This window comes from Myotis myotis, unplaced genomic scaffold (genome assembly GCF_014108235.1).
Source record: "Myotis myotis isolate mMyoMyo1 unplaced genomic scaffold, mMyoMyo1.p scaffold_m19_p_9, whole genome shotgun sequence".
NCBI classification, from domain to species: domain Eukaryota; kingdom Metazoa; phylum Chordata; class Mammalia; order Chiroptera; family Vespertilionidae; genus Myotis; species Myotis myotis.
Window position 1 is genome coordinate 81,506,669 of NW_023416401.1, and position 22,013 is coordinate 81,528,681.

The 22,013-nt window shown below is 42.4% G+C and overlaps 1 protein-coding gene across 2 annotated transcripts in view; it reads right to left on the reverse strand.

Moving 5' to 3' along the window:
* Positions 1-22,013, reverse strand: part of NINL (ninein like) — a 107,554-nt gene that overhangs the window by 64,597 nt on the left and 20,944 nt on the right. For both annotated transcript variants that reach the window (XM_036322941.1, XM_036322942.1), the window contains exon 2: positions 248-441. In XM_036322941.1, the coding sequence (XP_036178834.1) occupies positions 248-430 (183 nt within the window). In that variant the 5' untranslated portion in view covers positions 431-441. The remainder of the gene's footprint in view (positions 1-247; positions 442-22,013) is intronic.

A 22,013-nucleotide genomic window follows, 5' to 3' on the forward strand; every position in this document is an offset into this window, starting at 1 on the left:
CTAGAAAAAAGAACTATCTGCGTTCATTTTCTTTCTTGCTTATATGAAATCACAGACTACTTCTAAACGTAAGTATCCTTTGCTCCTTAATAGTAGACTGAAATTTTGTCCAACTGCAAGATGAATTTCAAGCTGTGTAACTTTCCTTTGACAAGTATCTTTATTCAGCTGATATTTATCAAATGCCAATAATCGCCAACAAAAGTATTCTGTGCCTTTCTTAATGAGAATGAAGTCAAATACCCACCCTGGCAAAGTGGTCATTTCCAAGAAGTGTCTGCAGAAGGATGGGAAGCTGCTTTTCCAGATGAAGCTTAAGACAGAGTTGGGTCAGCTCCTCCCGATCCAGAAAGCCTGTCCCTGTGGTGTCACAGCTGCTGTAGACTTCCCTGAGCTGTGAAACATAGTGGTCCTCTTCTTCTTCATCCATCCCATAGCAGGCTGGACATGACATGCGAAAAAACAAAAACAACGGTACACTATTACTGCCATACCTCACACATTCTCTCACTGCTATGCTCCAGACGGTGTGGCTCAGGCCCAGGGTAGAAGCTGGTGTGGAAGGAAAGGTGACCAGAGCCTCTCGGGTTTATGTGGGGCTGGGAGGCATCGCCTGCACCTTTGCAGAAGAGGCCAAAAACGTGTCACTAGAGAGCCAGTCCTCCTTCTAAGAAGAAGAAATTTTTGTTCTGTCAAAAAAAAAAAAAAAACAACCCACAAAAACCTATTACAGAATAATCAGGTAAAACGATGAATATGAAGATAACTAAAATCATCCAAAATTTCACCACCTAAAAAAATCATTAATATACATTCTAATTGTTCTCTACACATTTCAAGTATGATTTTTTCCCTTACAAATATAAGAAAAAATGGAAACTCCAATAAAAAGAGAGAATTTAAGTAGACAAATCATTAAAGGAGAAAAATATATGGTTAATAATCATCTAAAAATGTTCAAATTATTAAAACAGATACTATTTGCGACCTTCAAATTATCAAGAATGAAAATTTCATTGCTAACTGAGGCTGTCAGAGAAGGGTGTCTCACACATCCTGGAGGAAGCGACAGTTAGTAAATGTCTAGGGAGGCTACTTGGTCTATACATCAAGAAATTTTGAAGTATTTTGATTATCTCACCTAGTTATTTCAAATAAATGAATTTCATAATCCCTTTTAAAAATTCCTTTATACTAAAAGAAACAATGCCACACACAAAGATATGAGTTCATCAGACTACTACTTATATAAGGACAGAAAATAACCTAAACCATCCAACAAAAGAATTTTTGCTAAATTATAGTGTATGTGCATGGCAGAATAAGAACTAGTCTTGAAAATCCATTCCTAAAAAAATATTTAATAGCACAGAAAATATAGTTAATAAAACATTAAGAAAGAATAACTACTACTTATAATAATTAGAGCTAATATATTCACTAGTCACTATACATATAATTCACTTATGGCTCATAATAGTTCTATCAAAAACTCTGCAACTTCCTGAGGAAAATATACAGAGTGGGGCAAAAATAGGTTTACAGTTGTTTATATGGAAAATAATACAATAATTAATAAAAAATTACACAAGAATAAACTCTGTTTCCCATACTCACACCTATAAACTTACTTTTGCCAAACTCTATATTCAAAAAAGAAAAAAGAAAAAAAACCCACCAAAATAGTAAGGGATGACTTTGTACTATTACATATTTTCCTAATTTATATCCTATACTAGAGGCCTGGTGCATGAAGTTCGTGCATGGGTAGGATCCCTAGGCCTGACCAGCAATCAGGGCCTGATTGGGACCTTCCTGCTGCTCGCCAGGGCCTTCCTTTATTCTGTGCCGCCCCCTGGTGGTCAGTGCATGTCACAGCAAGTGACTGAACTCCCAAACTCCTGAGAGGACACTTTGCATATTAACCTTTTAGATAGATAAATAGATAGATAGATAGATAATAAAAAGCTAATATGAAAATCGACCGAACAGCAGAACTGGTTGCTATGACGCGCACTGACCACCAGGGGGCAAATGCTCAACACAGTTGCTGCCCCCTGGTGGTCAGTATGCTGCCACAGGGGGAGCGCTGCTCAGCCTCAATCCAGGCTGATGGCTGGTGAGTGCAGCGGCAGTAGTGGGAGCCTCCACAGCAGCACTAAGGATGTTCAACTGTGGTTTAGGCCTGCTCCCCACAGGCATCTCCTGAGGGCTCCCAGACTGCAAGAGGACGCAGGCCAGGCTGAGGGAACCACCCCCCGAGTGCATGAATTTCGTGCACCAGGCCTCTAGTATTTTTATATTTCTTAAAAATTATTGTAGCCCCTCCAGCATGGCTGAGTGATTGAGCATTGACCTATGAATCAGGAGGTCACTTTTCTTTTTCTTTTTTTTTTTTAAATACATTTTATTGATTTTTTACAGAAAGGGAGAGGGATAGAGAGTTAGAAACATTGATGAGAGAAAAACATCAATCAGCTGCCTCCTGCACACCCCCTATTGGGGATGTGCCCACAACCAAGGTACATGCCCTTGACCGGAATCGAATCTGGGACCCCTGAGTCCGCAGGCCGATGCTCTATCCACTGAGCCAAACCAGCCAGGGCAGGAGGTCACTTTTCAATTCCTGGTCAGGGCACATGCCCAGATTGCAGACTCAATCCCCAGTAGGGGCATGCAGGAGGCAGCTGATCAATGATTCTCTCTCATCATTGATGTTTCTATCTCTCTCTCCCTCTCCCTTCCTCTCTGAAATCAATAAAAATAATCTTTTTTAAAAATTATTGTATCTAAGCAGAACACTTTATAACCAAAAAATATTATGAAAAAACACTAAGCTCCTAAATATATTAGGATGAGCCATACAAAATTATTATTATTTGAGCATTTTCATCCACAAAAATAGCAGCAGGACGTAAGGGATAATTCTGAAAGAAGAAATATAAGTAAAAAAAAAAAAGGAAAACCAAGCAAACTCATTAATCAAATAAAGCAAGAAAACATGAAACAATGAAACAACATCTCTTCTATTTATAGCACACACACCTTGTAGATGAAATTTTTTTTTAAATATACTTTATTGATTTTTACAGAGAGGAAGGAAGAGGAATAGAGAGCTAGAAACATCAATGAGAGAGAAACATTGATCAGCTGCCTCCTGTACATCCCCCACTGGGCATGTGTCCACAACCAAGGTACATGCCCTTGACCAGAATCGAACCTGGGACCCTTTAGTCCGCAAGCTGATGCTCTATGCACTGAGCCAACCCAGTCAGGGCGAAGATGAAATTTTTAAATGGTTGATGGGAAGGTGTGTACGAGAGTTAATAAAAGGGAGAGATTTAAGATGGCGATAGATTAGGTAGAAGCTACCCTAACCTCCTCCCAGGACTAAACTGAAATTACAACTAAATTATAGAAAAATCACCCTGAAAAACCTACTGAAGACTAGTTGGAGAAAAGCTTTACAGCCAAGTTACAGAAAAAGCCACATTGAAGCTGGAAATCTGCACCCTTGTGGCTGGGTGTGGCGGCGTGGGAGACTAGGACATTTGGCCTGGTTGGCACCTGGGTGGAGGGCCAGCCACGATGAAAGATTGGAGTGCCAAGTGCTAAATTTTGTTATCCTCTCCTGTTTGAGGTGGAAGCAAAGGGGTGCTAGCAAGCCAGTACACTGAAGGGTTTTGGGTTCGATTCCCCATCAGGGCACATGCCAAGCATGTGGGTTCTATTTCCAGGGTTCAGGGCATATATGATGAGGCAGCCAATCGATGTTTCTCTCCCACACTGATGTTTCTCTCTCTCCCCCCACCCCTTCCCATCCTCTAAAAATCAATGAACATATCCACAGGTGAGGATTAAAATAAATAAATAAATAAATATTAAAGAAAATAAATTGGAAACTTTATACGCTGTTGCTGGAAATATAAACTAGTGCAAGTGCTACAGAAAACAGTAAAGAGGCTCCTCAAAAAACAAACTAAAAATCACACTTTGGGGTATTTATCCTAAAGGATTGAAAGAGGGATCTGAAAGAGATACTTGCACTGTCATGTTCATTGCAGCATTATTCACAATAGCCAACTGGTAGAGGCAGTCCAAATGTTCATTGACAAATTAACGAATAGAGGAAATTATATATATACACTAGAGGCCCGATGCACGAAATTCGTGCAAGGGCTCCGAGGGCCGAGGCCCCAGCCCTCGCAGCAGCAGCCCTGGCTGCCATCCCGGCCCTTGCAGCAACAGCCTGGCTTCATCTGGAAGGACGTCTGGTCTAATGATCATATTATGCTTTTATTACTATACTAGAGGCCTGGTGCACAAAAATTTGTACACTGGGGGGGGGGGGCCCTCAGCCCGGCCTGTGCCCTCTCGCAGTCTGGGACCCATCGGGGGATGTCCACCTGCTGGCTTAGGCCCGCTCCCTGGGGGGATCGGGCCTAAGATGGCAGTCAGACATTCCTCTGGCAGCCCGGCAGCCCTCGGGGGATGTCCACTTGCCAGCGGGGAGCAGACCTAAGCTGCAGTCGGACATCCTTAGAGCTGCTGAGGAGGCAGGAGAGGCTCCCACCACTACCACTGTACTGGCAGCCATCAGCCTGGCTTGTGGCTGAGCAGAGCTCCCCCTGTGGGAGCGCACTGACCACCAGGGGGCAGCTCCTACATTGAGCGTCTGCCCCCTGGTGGTCAGTGTGTGTCATAGTGACCACACATTCTCAGTTGTTCTGCTGTTAGGGTCAATTTGCATATTACCCTTTTATTCTATGTCTAGTGCATGGGTGGGGGCTGGCTGGTTTGCCCTGAAGTGTGTCCCAGATCAGGGTGGGGGTCCCTCTGGGGTACCTGGCCAGCCTGTGTGAGGGGCTAAGGGCTGTTTTCAGGTTGGTCATACACCCTTCAGGGAGGGGGGGGTCCTGCTGGGGTGCCTGGCAAGCCTGGGTGAGTGGCTGATGGCTGTTTGCAGGCTGGCCACAGTCCCTTCAGGGTGGGGGTCCCCGCTGGGGTGCCCGGCCAGCCTGGGTGAGGGACTAATAGCTGTTTGCAGGCTGGCCATGGTCCCCAGCTACCCAAGCTCCCAGTGGAGGCTGGCTGGAAGCAGGTATCTGGGATTTATTTATCTTCTATAATTGAAACTTTGTTGCCTTTAGCGGAGGCCACAGCGGGCCAGGGCAGGTGGAAAGCTTGGCTTCCTCCATCACCGAGGCAACCAAACCTCCTGCTTGCTCCAGCTCCGTGGCTGCCGGCCGTCATCTTGGTTGGGTTAATTTGCATATAGTTGCTCTGATAGCCTGGTGGGCGTGGCTTGGGCATAGCAGAGGTGCAGTCAGTTTGCATGTTTCTCTTTTATTGGATTAGACTAGAGGCCCGGTGCACAAAAATTTATGCACTGGAGGGGGGGTCCCTCAGCCCAGCCTGTGCCCTCTCTGTCTGGGACCCCTCGGGGGATTACCATCTGCTGGCTGAGGCCTGCTCCCTGGGGGGATTGGGCCTAAGATGGCAATCAGACATCCCTCTGGCAGCCCGGCAGCCCTCGGGGGATGTCCACTTGCCAGCGGGGAGCAGACCTAAGCTGCAGTCGGACATCCTTAGTGCTGCTGAGGAGGCAGGAGAGGCTCCCACCACCACCACTGTACTGGCAGCCATCAGCCTGGCTTGTGGCTGAGCAGAGCTCCTCCATGTGGGAGCTCATTGACCACCAGAGGGCAGCTCCTGCATTGAGCGTCTGCCCCCTGGTGGTCATTGTGTGTCATAGTGACCAGTCATTCCCAGTCTTTCTGCTGTTAGGGTCAGTTTACATATTATCCTTTCACTATATAGGACAGAGGCCTGGTGCACAGATGGGAGCCGGCTGGTTTGCCCTGAATGGAGTCCCAGATCAGGGTGGGGGGTCCCGCTTGGGTGCCTGGCCAGCCTGGGTGAGGGGCTGATAGCTATTTTCAGGCTTCCCACACCCCCTTCAGGGTGGGGGTCCCCACTGGGGTGCCTGGCCAGCCTGGATGAGGGGCTGAGGGCTGTTTTCAGGCAGGCCAAGCCTGCAACTGAAGCTCCCAGTCTCTCCTTTTTTTCTTTTTAATCTGGGATTTATTTACCTTCTGTAATTGAAACTTTGTTGCAGCTCCAGCTCCGAGGCCGACTGGCTGAAAGCAGGTATCTGGGGTTTGTTTAGCTTCTATAATTGCAACATTGTTGCATCCGGAGCTCAGAGCTGGGCTGCAGGCAGGCAGGGAACCTTGGCTTCCTCCATCGCCGGGGCAACCAAGCCTCATGTTTGCTTCAGCTGCGTGGCTGCCGGCCGCCATCTTGGTTGGTAGTTAATTTGCATATCACCCTGATTAGCCAATGGGAAGCGTAGTGGAGGTATGGTTAATTACTATGTTTGTCTATTATTAGATAGGACTAGAGGCCCAATGCACTCGCTGGCCCTTGCAGCCCCTGCCAGCCCTCACAGCTCCAGCTTCGTCTAGAAGGTTGTCCGTAGTGCTGTTCGGTCTAATTAGCATATTAGCTCTTTATTATATAGAAGATTTATTTATTTATTTATTTATTTATTTATTTATTTATATACTGCAATGTTATTCAGTCTTTAAAAGGAAGAAAATCCTGCCACATGCTACAATAGATGAACCTTGAGGACATTACTTTAATTGAAATAAGTCAGTCACAAAAGAACGAATACTGTTTGATTCCATTTAAATGCACTATTCAAAGTGGTCAACATCATGGAGACAGAAAGTAGAACCAAGGTTGCCAGGCGCTGGGGGAGGGGAAAATGGGAGGACTTGTTCAATGGGTACAGAACTTCAGTTTTTTTGTTTGAGTAGGTTTTTTTGGTTAATCCTCACCCAAGGATATTTTTTTCATTGCTTTTCAGAGGGAGAGTGGCAGGGAGGGAGAGAGAGAGAAACATTGAGGTGAGAGAGACACATCAACTGATTGTCTCTCAAATAAGCCCCAACTGGGGGCACATGAACCTATAATCCAGGTATGTGCCCTTGACTGGGAATTGAACCCTCGACCCTTGGTGTGAGAGCTGACACTCTAACACTGGCCAGTTTTGCAGAATGAAAAAGTTCCAGAGATCTGTTGTGCAACAATGTACATATAGTTAATACTGCTGAAGGTACATTAAAAAATGGTTAAGAGGGTAAATTTTATATTATGTTTTCTTCCATAATTAAACGTTTTTAAATAATTAATTTTTCAAATGCTAAAAAAACAAACAACAAAAAAATAGCTCTAAATTTGATGGCTTGCTTTCTGAAATTACCTGGTTTTGTTTTATGGCACTTTAATCTGGATTTTCCTAACACACAAAAAAAATCAATCCCAAATCTCCAGGCATCCTCTATGAATAAAGGAAAGAAACCAGTTGAAGGGAAGGGGGGTTACTAGAATAATACAAGACTTTTCCAAGCAGACAGGTGGCAAAGTCCCACCATCTGGGACAAGAAAAAACATACCACTGGCGAGGATGTGGAGAAAAAGGAACCCTCATACACTGCTGGTGGGAATGCAGACTGGTGTAGCCACTGTGGAAAAGAGTATGCAGTTTTTTCAAAAAATTAAAAACGGAACTCCTATTTGACCCAGTAATCCCACTTCTAAGAATATATCCCAAGAAATTAAAAACACCATCAGAAAGGATATAAGCACCCCTATGTTCATAGTAGCACCATTTACAATAGCTAAGATTTGGAAACAGCCTAATTGCCCATCAGCAGATGAGTGGATTAAAAAACTGTGGTACATCTACACAATAAAATACTATGCTGCTGTTAAAAAGAAATAACTCTTACCATTTGCAACAGCATGGATGGACCTGAACAGCATTATGCTAAGCGAAATAAGCCAGTCTGAGAAAGATAAATATCACATGATCTCACTCATTTGTGGAATATAATGAACAACATAAACTGATGAACAAAAATAGATCCAGAGACACAGAAGCATCAAACAGACCATCAAACTTCAGTGAGAAGGCATGGGAAGGTGAGGGGGGCGGTAAGAGATCAACCAAAGGACTTGTATGCATGCATATAAGCATAACCAATGGACACAGACAGTAGGGGGGTGAGGGCCTGTGCAGGTGGGTGGGAGCAGGTGGGGAGAGGGCAATAGGGGGAAAAGAAGACATATGTAATACTTTCAACAATAAAGAATTTAAAAAAAAAAAAAAAGGTCAGGGTCACCATCAGAAATAGAACCCAAGGGAGCAAACAGTTTGGTTCCTTTTCCCAAAGGAACGCTAGAATTTTCAACTGAGTACCTAAGAGCAGAATCACTTTGTCAATGTAAGAGGTACCCAACACATCAGGATGGACATTTACAGTTTGACAGTTTCACTACTGAACCACTAGAATGAATAGTGCAACAGGTGATTTTTTTAAAACAGCCATTCTGCTAGTCTTATCCAAAACACTTTTTGCAATAAAAATATATCAACTTTAGAGTAGAAGCAATAAACTTTAGGAATAAAGTGAATAAAAACAGCAAAGTCTTACAATTCCCACTGGAGGTTTCCAAATCGGTTCAAGTTTTACATATTAATTTTATTTTAAAACTCTGATTATCCCCAAAATGTTCTAGGGTTGCAAGAGTTTGTAAAAAAAAAAAAAATGCAACACAATTTCATTTTTTTTTAATCATTTTTCTTTCTGCACAGTGTGTACAATCTGTGTGCTACCCAGCAAGACTCCAGTTTAGTGATATGGGCCATATCACCTCCACAGACTAGGCAGGAAGCACGCAGTGGTGCCCCTCCACCTGGAACTGACCACAGCCCTCATGTTACGCAACAAGTAGCTTGCAGATAATTACATGAACTCTTGTTAAAGGACCTAATCAACCAATCTGGGAGTTACCAACCTCTTCTAATATCAGGTTCATCTCCACTATGTAACTGTAAATACACTTCTAATAAAAATGTTGCTGGACAAAAATATTTTAAAGAAAAATAATTGAATGTCTAAAAAAAAAAGAAAAGAAAAAAACATATCCATACCATAATTTCAAGTACATCCTCATGAAATTTTAGAACAAACAAGTCGGGAAAGAGTGGGGCAGTCCCACACTGACAAGGGAGGGTCGGGGGGGAGTGGCACAGCATGGACTCTCAACAGCATGACTGAGAGTTAGAGGACTGCCTTTGACACACATCCTCTGGGAAGAACCCTTTCAACCTAATCTGGAAGCTACCAGAATTTGTACTGCAAATCGGGGGATTAATCAAGAAAGAGGAAGACACAGGATCTAGGATCTGGGTGACATGCAAGCAGTGGGAACTGTTCTAGGCCGAAGTAAGAAACATCCAAACCTGTAGAGAATTTTATAAGAGTTTATTTGAGCCAAACTGACAATATACGCCAGGAAGCAAGATTTCAAAGCTCCAGAGAATTAACAGTTCTGCAGCTTCCCTTTATGCACTTGATTAAAGAAGGAATGTAAGGAAGATTACATGAAGGTGGGAGGAAGCAACGCCAGGGATAGAATTACAAGGCAGTTAAGATGAATGTGCTCTCCTGAGGGATCTGAGAGAGCATTTCAAAGGTGTGTTAACAGAGTCAGGTGGGGAATGTCCGACCCAGGCCGCATAAGGCCCACACATAAGACCCACGAAATCATTTGGTCTGGCTCTGCCAAGGAAACCGTAGGCAGGACTCGAAATGCAATAAATCTAGGAGCTTTTTTTCATAGCAACATAAATTCATATTAAGTGAATTATATTAAGTGGATAATGTTATAAATATCCAAATGGCCCTTGGCAGAAAAAGGTTCCCCACCCCTGATAGATGCACAGAAACAAAGGGCTTAAGGCAAAGATAAGCCTTTTAATAAAGAAGTTACATGCCTGGGATGTGACTACTAACCATGACCTACCCAGTGAGGAATTTATGATCACATCACCCTGTGAGGTTACTTTCCACAGACACACACCCCTCTTTTGTGTCCACAGAGGGCAGCCCTGAGCAGGACCAGAGAGCAACCCACACAAAACAGACAACCAGGGAACCAACAGATCCTGTGTTCTTGTGACCATATGGAAAATAACGTGGCTAGGTTTCTGACAGAGCTGATGGAACATTTGGGAAAGAATCAATATATTAAGAAGTAAATAAGTAAAAACTAAGAAAACATTAACCTCTAGAAAGCCAAACTTGGCACAGGAATGGAAATGTTATGCCCACACAACATGCCAGTGTGGCAGTCAGGCAGCACCAAGCTGCTGGGTGGACAGGGAAGCCTCAAAGGGGGCGGGGGAGGGGGGGCATATGAGGTAACAGCTCTGAGCTGTGCAAGGGGGCAGAAGTCAGGGTGTGGGGGACCTGCAAAAAGATGTTGTTGCCTCAGGATGCTCTGTCCCATTTATGGCCAGCATAGGATTTCACGGGCATCCATAAAGAGCTCCAGAAAGGAGTAGAAATAAGTCTACCACTTCCATTTGTGTTGTGCATTCTGCCTCCGTTTTTGTCTCTCACCTCCCCCCCTCCCTCTGTTTCTCTCCCAGCCCTCCTGCCTCTCTCTCTGGGAACTGGCCTGTCTCTGCCCCACTAATAGTGAAGTCCTGGGTCAGGTCCTGGGGTTATCTGAGTGAACGACACCTGGAGTTGAGACACTGGTGACTGGCCTGTGCACTCAGGTGAGCTGTGGCCAGTCCAAACCCTGGTGTATCACCTGAAAGATAAACATGACACCATCCAAACGGGAGTAAACAGCAAGGAAATCAATGTGGCCTTTCCAACTCAGATCACTGTCCTCCACGTGGAATGATCACTGTGTTTTCATTTACTTTTCTTCCCTGAGGCGGGGGTGGGGACTGTCTGGCCCGCAGGCGGTATGAGGCCCATGAGATCATTTGGTCTGGCTCTGCCAAGGCATGAGGGGTGAGTTAATTAACTGTTTGACCAAATATAGCAGGCTAATTTTTTTATTTTTAGCAGGCTAATTTTTTAAGTTGATCATTTTGTATGGCCTGAGAAGGATGTTACAAATATCCAAATGGCCCTTGGCAGAAGAAAGGTTCCCCACCCCTGCTCAAAGAGAAGCTAAACCTTAAGGAGCGCATGTGGACATGCAAACACTCTGTTCTTGCCTATGACATTCTGAACAGGCCTGGCTCCAGGGCTGGCGATGTCCAACAGGAGGCAGGTCTGTAATCCCAGGTTTGAGCATCTGATTTCCTGCGGTCTGATTTCCTGATCCAGTGACCTTCCTCCTGTAAAAATACTACAGGGAAAAGTTGTATTCCCCCACCAGATGAGTTGACTGAAATTTGTTTTCCTAGTTCTCTCAGTTCGTCCAAGCTTCCTCTGGGCCTGGACCTGGTGCCGGTGGTAAACAGAGCACAAGGTGTCTCCTGCAGGACAGTCATGTTCCCTTGGCCTCTCCGCCTGTGGTGACTGACTGGGTGGTCACAGAGCTGGGCAGGGAAGAGGGACAAGCAGTGGGCTACAGGCTCAGACACAGAGGGTGGTGACAGAAGACACTCACTAGGTAGGAGCTATGAGGACACAGCTTCCTGCTGCTGCACAATCCGTCATACTGAATTTCAGTATTTGATCAAATCATGTGAGCTTTGCCTTTTGATGTCAGGTGGGCACTTAACATAAGTTATCAAAATGGACACGGAAATGGACTGGGTTGCAGTCCATTCCCATAAAGCAATGCTGAAGCCCCCAAATCTGAACTTATGAGCCTCTAGGCAATTGATTCCCCTGCATGTTAATGTCAGCTACAACACTGCAGGGTAAGGTGTCCAGAGAGTGGCACATACCTGCCACCAACGTAAATGGAAACGGGCCAAGGACTTTGTGCAAATGTTTTAAAGAATCAGAATCTTTCTGACTGCTGCAAAGATGGCTCTAAGTACCCGAAGAGGCTGGCAATGGTGCCTTCACAACTAAGTGCCCTTCCCCATACCCTCGCTGCAAGGAAGTCAGACACCAGCCGCGCATGACGCCTCAATTGGATCAAAAACACCTTCCCTGGGCTGCTGAAGGAACAGTTATAGAAAAGGCCACGGCTGGATACCGAGAATCTGCTACTTATTCTTAGAGCTCATTATAGTGTCAATAACATCAGAACTACTTTCCCACGCAGAGGGCCCCAGCTTCCCAGTCTTCCTCCTGCTCAAATCCTAATTCCACAAATGCCTCACTGAAAACTGCTCCTCCCTCCCTCTCTGGAAAGGCAATCAACCTAAAGTACTGGCCACTAAGTAAGGTAAGAAAACCAAGCTGCCTTAATCCTGCCCCCTGCTGGGAACCCAAGGTGCAGTAGCCACAGGAAGTTGTTTAGACTCCCTCAGGTCCATGTGTGAGAGCAGAGGCCAGAACACCCCTTCCCCTCTGATCCTTCCCCGGGCCCCGGCCAGGAGAAAAGAAACACAGGGAGTGCCTCCCCCAAACTCTCAGGTGGGGCTGGGGTTCAGCGCAGGCCTCACAGCAAAGCAGGTAAAATGTTCCTGGGGGCTCAAGGGCCTCTTCGGTTTCTTCTTCTTACAAACTGAATTACCTAATTCTCCTCCGGATTCCACACATGCACAAAGTGTTTCCACATCAACACCACCCGAAAACCAGGACAAATTCAGTGGCTGATGCAGAACTGTGGACAACATACAGATGAAGAGAAACACTTGTTTTTATTCTTTGTGTTGTTGTTGTTGTTAATCCTCACTCAAGGATATTTTTTCTATTGATTTTTAGAGAGAGTGGAAGGAGGGGGAGAGACAGAGAGAAACACCAATGTGAGAGGGGCACATAGATTGGTTGCCTCCCGAATGTGCCCCACCTGGGGCCAGGGATCGAGCCGGCATCCAAGGCACGTGCCTTGACTGGAATCGAACCCGAGACCCTTCAGTCCATGGGCTGACACTATCCACTAAGACAAACTGGCTAGAGAAGTTTTATTCTTTTGAAATTGGAATTAGTAGAATCTCAATAATTCTATTGCTATAAAGCTTAACTTAAAATGCAAGCACAGCCCTGGCTGGTTGGTTGAGCCTAGTCCCATGCACCACGAGGTTGCTAGTTCAATTCCCAGTTAGGGCGCATGCCTGGGTTATGGGCTCAACCCCCAGTAGAGGGTGTGAGGAGGCAGTCCATCCATGTTTCTCTCTCATTGATGTTTCTCTCTCTCTCTTTCTCTCTCTCTCTCTTCCCTCTTCCCTCTCTCTCTTTCTCTCTTTCTAAAAAATCAATAAAAAACAAACATTTTTTTAAAAGGTGAAGCAAAACCCTGTTTTCATCCTGAGGAGAAAAACCTGCCTGCCCCAAACAAATTGGATACTGGCCCAGAGACAGATGCTGCTTGCCAGCATTCTGCACAACACAGTCCTCTGTAGGCTGACGAAGCAAGGTGTTGGTTTGCATTTAATTGATGCACAATGATGGGGGAATTTAATCTGTGCCCCTGGAAACATACTGAGTATTGAGGATAGGGACGAGAACTGTGGTCTCTCAGAGCAGCTAGGTGTGCTGATGTTTGCAGACCCAGAGTATTGTAATGAGAAACAGTTCCCCAAAAGGCCCTCCAAAAAAAAACTGCTCACTCATAATGAATAGGACCAAGGGTAGCCATTCTAATTAGGTTCATTCTTTATCTGGAAAGATGTTACAACCCTATTAAATATTGAAGCCAGTCCTTGGGTTCCAGCACAGCAGACCTCGATGCCTCTTTAAATAGCCTTGCGGTTAGTAATTAACCTTCCTACTTAAGCTGAACATTCTGAGCTTTTGGGATTAGTTTCTGCATTACATTTTCATGTTTTCTTCTTGTTTTTCAAAATGTATACTATTTATTTACTTTGCCTATGTAGGCCCTAAACATCAGCAATCAGGCTTGAAAAGCTTTTTTTTTTTTTTTTTTTTATCAAAGAGATTTTCCAGTTTCAATAATATAAACATAAGCTGATACCTCATTTAATTGGTAGATATTTAGACAGAAAACTATAAGGATATCAAATTCTAAAACTGTCCTAGAAAACCTACTTTTCTAGGGTCTCCTAAGGAAGACATTGTGGTACATACTGATGGCAGATTCTAGGGTCAGAGACTCCAGTTTAATTAAATATGGACACTTTCTATCTCTGGGATCTTGGACAAGTTACTTCAACTCTCTGTTCCTGAGTACCTCATTAGGACATTGTAAGAATTAAAGGAGCTATTATTAGACACTAGAGGCCCGGTGCACGAAATTCATGCAGGGGGGTGGGGGAGGGGCCCTCAGCCCGGCCTGCACCCTCTCACAATCCAGAACCCCTTGGGGGATGTCTGACTGCTGGTTAAGGCCTGATCCCTAACCCGCAATCCGGGACCACTGGCTCCTAACCGCTCGTCTGCCTGCCTGCCTGATCGCTCCTAACCACTCTGCCTGCCTACCTGATCACCCCTAACCCCTCTGCCTGCCTGCCTGATCGCCCCTAACCGCCCCTGCCTGCCTTCCTGATCACCCCTAACCACTCTACCTGCCTGTCTGATGCCCCTAACTGCTCACCTGCCTGCCTGATCACCCCTAACCACCTCTGCCTCAGTCCCCACCGCCAGGGCTTCATCCAGAAGGACGTCGGAATGATGTCCAGAAGGTCGTTCGGCTGTCCGGTCTAATTAGCATATTGTGCTTTTATTATTATAGATTTTGATGTGTTAAATGTAATACTGAGACCAGTGTCTGGCATACAGCAATTACTAAATAAAACACTGTTATACAGGCATATGTGTCTGAGGCTATACACACATCTGTAATCATCTATAAACAAGGAAGGTGTTTGTGGCTTTCAAAATAAACTATATACAGTTAACCTTGTAAATTCCTATTATATGTCAAAACACATTTTTTCAGAAATTTATTTTTTTCTATTCTTTATTGTAGAGTATTACAGATGTTGCCTTTGTTTTCCAATTGCACCCTCTACTAGGTTCCCACCTCACCCCAGTCCTTCACCACCCTATCTCTGTCCATGGGCAATGCATATATAAATATAAGTTCTTAATTAATCTCTTTCACTCCCCCTTCCCTCTTCCCTCTAAGACTCTTCAGTCTGTTCCATGTTTCCATGCCACGGGTTCTATTTTACTCATCAGTTTATTTCGTTGATAAGAATACACATATAAGTGAGATCATGTGATATTTGCCTTTCTCTGATTGGCTTATTTTGCTTAGCATAATGATCTCCAGGTCCCTCCACGCTGTCTCAAAGGGTAAGAGATCCTTCTTTTTTACAGCTGCATAGTATTCCATGGTATAAATGTACCATAGCTTTGTTATCCATTCATCTACTGACGGGCACTTGGGCTATTTCCAGATCTGGGCTATTGTAAATTGTGCTGCTATGAACACAGGAGTGCATTTATACTTTGCACCCGTATGGTATTATTAAGATATAATCTGAGAAGTGGAATCACTGGATCAAATGGCAGCTCTATTTTTAATGTTTTGAGAAAACTCCACACTGTTTCTGGAATGGCTGCACCAGTCTGCATTCCCACCAGCAGTATACTAGGGTCCTTTTTCTCCACAGCCTGGCCAGCACTTGCTGTTTGTTGATTGATTGATTGATGGCAGGTGTGAAGTGATACCTCACTGTAGTTTTAATTTGCATCTCTCTGATGATTAATGATATAGAGTATTTTTCATATGTCTCTTGGCCATTTGTATGTCCCATTTTTTAATTGGACTGTCTTCTTTTTGTTGAGTTGTATGAGTACTTTGTATATTTTGGAAATTAACCCCTTATCACATATATCATTGGCAAATATGCTCTCCCATACAGTAGATTCTGTTTTCATTTTTATGCTGTTTCAATTGCTGTGCAGAAGCTTTTTATTTTGATATAGTCCCATTTGTTTGTTTTCCTTAGTTTCCTTCACCCTAGGAATTGTATCAGTGAAAATTCTGATATGTGAAATGTCTGAGATTTTGTATTCTTCTAGAATTTTTATGGTTTCATGGCTTACATTTAATTATTTTACCCATTTTGAGTATATTCTTGTGTAGGATGTAAGTCGGTGGTCTAGTTTCATTTTTTTGCATGTACCTGTCTAATTTCCCCAACACCATTTATAGAAGAGACTATCTTTACCTCATTGTATGCCCTTGCCTCCTTTGTCAAATATTAATTGAGTATAATTGCTTGGGTTGACTTCTGAGTTCTCTGTTCTGTTCCATTGATCTATATGCCTGTTCTTGTGCCAGTACCAGGTTGTTTTGATTACAATGGCTTTGTAATATAACTTGATATCTGGTATTGTGATCCCTCCAACTTTGTTCTTCTTTCTCAAGATTGCTGAGGCTATCTGGGGTCTTTTTGGCTCCATATAAATTCTTGGAGTATTTTTTCTAGATTGTGAAATATGCCATTGGTATTTTAATAGGAACTGCATGGAATCTATAGATTGCTTTGTGCAGCATGGACATTTTAATGGTGTTAATTTTTCCAATCCATGAACATGGTATATGCTTCTTCTTGTTTATATCTTCCTCTATCTCTTTTTTCAACATCCTGTAGTTTTCTGAGTACAGGTCTTTTACCTCCTTGGTTAAGTTTACTCCTAAGTATCTTATTTGTTGTTGTTGTTGTTACAATAGTAAATAGGATTGGTTTTTTTAGTTTCTCTTTATGAGAGTTCATTATTGGTGTATAAAAATGCCATAGATTTCTGCATGTTAATTTTGTATCCCACTACTTTGCTAAATTCATTTATTTTTTAAATATGTTTTTACTGATTTTAGAGAGAGAGGGAGGGAGAGGGATAGAGAGATAGAAACATTGATGAGAGAGAAACACATCAATTTGCTGCCTCCTGCACACCCCCTAGTGGGGATTGAGACTGCAACCCAGGCATGTGCCCTGGCTAACCTCTTGGTTCATAGGTCAACACTCAGCTAAACTGAGCTAAACCGGCTGGGCCATTTATTATATCTAGTAGTTTTGAGGTCTTTAGGGTGTTCTATGTCATCCACGAATAATGAGAGTTTTACTTCCTCCTTTACTTTTTCTTCTTGTCTGATTGCTACGGCTAGGACTTCCAGTACTATGTTGAACATGCTGTTATAATTTGCAGTAATTTCCTTAAGCATCTTCATAACCATTGCTTTGAACTCTAAGTCTGATAGGTTGTTTACCTCCATTTCATTTAGTTCTTTTTCTGGAGATTCCTTCTTTTCCTTCATTTGCAGTTGTTTGTCTCCCCATATTAGCTGTCTCTCTGTATATGCTTCTATGTATCAGATGTAACTATTATGCCTCCCAGTCTTTGTGGGATGGCCTTATGAAGAAAGTGTCTTGAGGGGTCAGTGGGGCAGTCTCTTTGTTCATCTGAGCTGAATGCTCTAGGAATGCCCCTTGTGTGCGTTATTTGAGCTCTCCTGTTGTAACTGGGATTTGACTGTTGATGTCCCATCCGTGGGAGGGATCTCCCCTACAACTTGCTGCCAGTGAGGTTCAAGCCCAGTGTCATTGTGCCAGCTGTTATACATGTGCTACCAATCTTCAGTCTCTTCCGTTTCCTCAGTTCCTCAGTCCAATAGGTCCAGGTCAAAGGAGATTACACCCACCTCCCAGCCTTTAGCCAAAACTGAATATTTTATCCCTATTATCAGGAAGAAGACAACAATGTCCACTCTTACCACTTCTATTCAGAATCATACTGAGGAGTCCAGCCAAGGCAATTAGGCAAGAAAAAAATGGCATCCAGATTGGAAAGGAAGAAGGAAAATTATCTTTATTTGCAATGGCATGATCTTGCATATAGAAAATCCCAAGGGATTCATTAATAAAACCATGAGAACTAATAAACAAACTCAGCAAAGCTGCAGACTATAAAATCAATAATTAATTCTATGTCTATACCCATGTAATCAATAATTCAAAATTTACATTAAGAAAAAAACTGCATTTCTAATAGCACAAAAAAATACATGGGTGTAAATTTAACCAAAGAAATACAAAACCTATACTCTGGGGGGGAAAAAGAACACTTGTAGCCTGATGCGTGGCTCAGTGGTTGAGCGTCTACCTATGAACCAGGAGGTCATGGTTCAATTCCCAGTCAGAGCACATGCCCGAGTTGCGGGCTCCATCCCCAGTGAGGGACATGCAGGAGGCAGCTGATCAATGATTCTCTCTCATCATCGATGTTTCTATCTCTCTCTCCCTCTCCCTTCCTCTCTAAAATCAATTTTTTAAAAAAATACCTGTAGTTAAAAGAAATTAAAGAAGTGAATAAATGGAAAAATAATCTGTGGTAGGATGAACAATGGCCCCCTAAAAATATATTTCCTTCCTAATCCCCAGAACCTTTGAACATTACCTCTTATGTTAAGGCTCTTGAGAGAAGTTTACCCTGGATCATCCAGGTAGGACTACTGCAATCAAATGTGTCCTTATAAGGGAGAGGCAAGAAGTTTGAAAGAAGTGGAGGTGATGTGACCACAGAGGCAGAGACTGGAGTGATGCAGTCATAAACTGCAGATGCCTGGGCCACCAGACGATGAAAGAGACAAGGACTGAGTTCTTCCCTGGAATGGATGGGGAGAGAGTGGTTCTGCTTACATTTTGGACTCCTCGACTCCAAAACCATGAGAGACTAAATGTCTGTTGTTTTAAGCCACACAGTTTGTGGCCATTTGTTACAGCAGCCCTGGGAAACTAATACAAAAGCCCAAGTCTTAGTATTGTTAAGATGGCAATACTCCCTAAACTGGCCTACAGATTCAATGCAACCCCTGCCAAAATTCCAGCTGGTGTCTTTAAAGAAATTGACAAGCTGATGATCTTAAAATTCATATGGAAATTCAAGAGACCCAGAAGAGCTAAAACCATCATGGAAAAGAAGAAAAGAGTTGGAAGACTCACATCCCCCATTTCAAAACTTACTACAAACATATAAGCCAAAACAGTATGGTACTGGCATACAGGTTAACATATAGACCAAGGAAATAGTAGTGAAAGTCCAAAAATAAAATTCACATTTATAGTCAATTGATTTTGACAAGGGGCCAAAATAATTCAATGGAGAAAGAACAGTCTTTTCAAGGTACAGTACTGGGACATCTGACTAGTCATACGCAAAAGAATGAAGTTGAAACCCTACCTACTTCCCATCATATGTAAAAACTGATTCAAATTAGATAAAAAACCCAAATGTAGGATCTAAAACTACAAACCTCTTAGAAGACAACATAGTAATAAATGATGACCTTCGATCAGGCAATGTCACATCTTGGATTAGATGTGGCACTCAGGCAGCAGGAGGGTAGTCTGTACTCCCTGCTTCAAGTAAGAAAGAACAGAACGGAACAGACCAACAGGGAGATTTTCCTTGGTGTTTGAGGTTCATGCCTAATGACTGGAAAGCCACACCAAAAACTGCAAATAATTTGAGAACAAGACTTCCAACCTGAGACCTGAAAGCAGAGTGTGGGTGGAGCAAGATGAGAGACCCTCTGCAGAGAAGCTTAGGGAACTGACTGTGAATTCCCTCTTACAGGCATATATCAAGAATTGGCAAAGAATCGCCCTGACCGGTTTGGCTCAGTGGATAGAGCATCGGCCTGCAGACTCAAGGGTCCCGGGTTCGATTCCAGTCAAGGGCATGTACCTTGGTTGCGGGCACATCCCCAGTGGGGAGTGTGCAGGAGGCAGCTGATCAATGCTTCTCTCTCATCGATGTTTCTAACTCTCTATCCCTCTCCCTTCCTCTCTGTAAAAAATCAATAAAATATATTAAAAAAAAAAAAAGAATTGGCAAAGAATCAAATACTCAAGGATCGAGCCATTTGTACAACTTGTTTTAAAGTTATTTTTCTTCAGCACTCGGAAGCAATGTATTACTCATGTGACTTCTGCAGCCAAGTTGCTAAAGACAAATGTGAGTCCTTTGTAGCAAACCTGCTTTCCACTCTGATTATCAGATTTTGGGTTTTGTCTTTATCATTTTTTAAAAATGTTTTTTAAATATACATTTTTACTGATTTCAAAGAGGAAGGGAAAAGGAGAGAGAGAGAAACATCAATGGTGAGAGCCCGTTCCACATCTCTGCCCCTCCTACAGTCTTGACATGTGGCTTCTTCTATATATTCTTAGTTATAGGACTTCTGTTCATCTACATTTAAGGGGTTCTGAACGATGGCTCTTCTGTAGTTTAGCTGCAATTGTGATGTGTTTGTGGGAGGATATGAGTACTGCATTTACTATGATACCATTTTGTCCAGAAAGCTTACCTGCATTCTTAAAAGATATTTCCACTGGATATATATAGATTTCTTGTAAAAAAAAAAAAAAGGGGGGGGGGCGATTTCTTGTAACACATTGAAGATCACCTGTCTTCTTTTCAGTTATTACACTGAAAAGTCAATTGTCAGTCTACCTGTTGTCTCTAAAGATATTTTTCTTTTTTCTGGCTCCTTTAATAATCTCAATTTAAAAATGCGGTGGCCTTTCTTATTCTAGCCATTCTGTTGCCTAATCTCTCTTTCACATTTTACTTCTATATGCTGTGTTCTATATAATTTTTATTTACCCAGCTTTGAGTTTATTAATTCTTCAGCTCTGTCTAAACTGCCATTACGCATGCCCACTGATGTCTTAATTTTAGTCATTATATATTTGAGTTCTAGGATTTCTTTTCTAATGTACTATATGTTACTTATCATTTATTTACTAAATAATTTCACACTGAAATTTCCAAATTTGGCTTTTATTTCTTTCATTATAATCATGAGTAGTTATTTTAAAGTCTCTGCCTAATAATTCTAATATCTCATGTTTTTTGTGGCTGTTTCTGTTTTTCTTTGTTTCTGCCAGTCCTGGCTCATGATACTTGGTTCTTTGTGTGTCTGGTTATATTTGACTATTTGTGAACATTGTAAATGAAAAACTACTTGGGGTATTAATTTTTGATGCATAGAATAATAAAATTTTCTGCCGGAGAGGATTTTCAATTTGCTTCTGCCAGTAGCTATCTGGGGCAATACTAATCTGAGACCATTTCAATTTACTTTCAAAATTTCAAATTCTTATGAACCATATGAATCTGTGCTACAAGTCACCGTAGAAAAACTGAATGTTTCACTCCATTCCCCAGTTCAAAATGAGAGATGGTCTAATCAAATGACCTAGAAATAAAAGCCTTACCTGAAATTCTCATTGCTGAATAACACAGCTTCGATAGTATTCCTCATGTGTATTCAAAAATATATTAAAATGCAAGTATAAATTATCATTCTAATATAGGAAGAGCTTACTCATTCTTTTCTATACCTGCATGTACCACACAACTTCCTATTGATGAACACAGGTTATTTATAATCCTTTGCTACTAGAAATAATGCTACAGTGAATACTTTTGTACATAAATCATTGAGCAAATCTCCTAGCATATCTGAAAGATGTATTACTAGAATTGATAAATATTAAAACAAATGATCTATCTGTATACTCATAATTTTTTATTTAAAATGTTTTTACTGATTTTAGAGAGAGAGGAATAGAGAGACAGAAACATCAATGAGAGAGAAACATCGAATGGCTGCCTCCTGCATGTCCCCTATGGGGACTGAGCCCGCAATCTGGGTATGTGCCCTGACTGGGAATCGAACTGATGACCTCTTGGTTCATGCATCAATGCTCAACTACTGAGCCAGAATGGCGGGGCTACATTTACATTTTGATGGATATGACCAAATGCCCTCCATAGAGGTTGTATCCATTTAAATTCCCACCAGTAGTTTGGGTCTTCATCCCTCATCAATACAGTACTACAGGTATTTTTGTTTATACTTTGGGCTACTATAAAGTACATATTACTGCATCTTTTATTTTAAATTAGTAACATATCATAAATAATTGTTCAGGTAGGTAAAGAGCCTCTAAAATGTTTTCTAAGTAAAACTAATACTGAAAAACAAATATTCAAAGACAAAAGTGCACGTTACATAGGAATGATTCAAGGAGTCCTTACCAAGAGAACACACCCATGTCACTACCATCCAGAATAAGAAAAAGACACTAACAG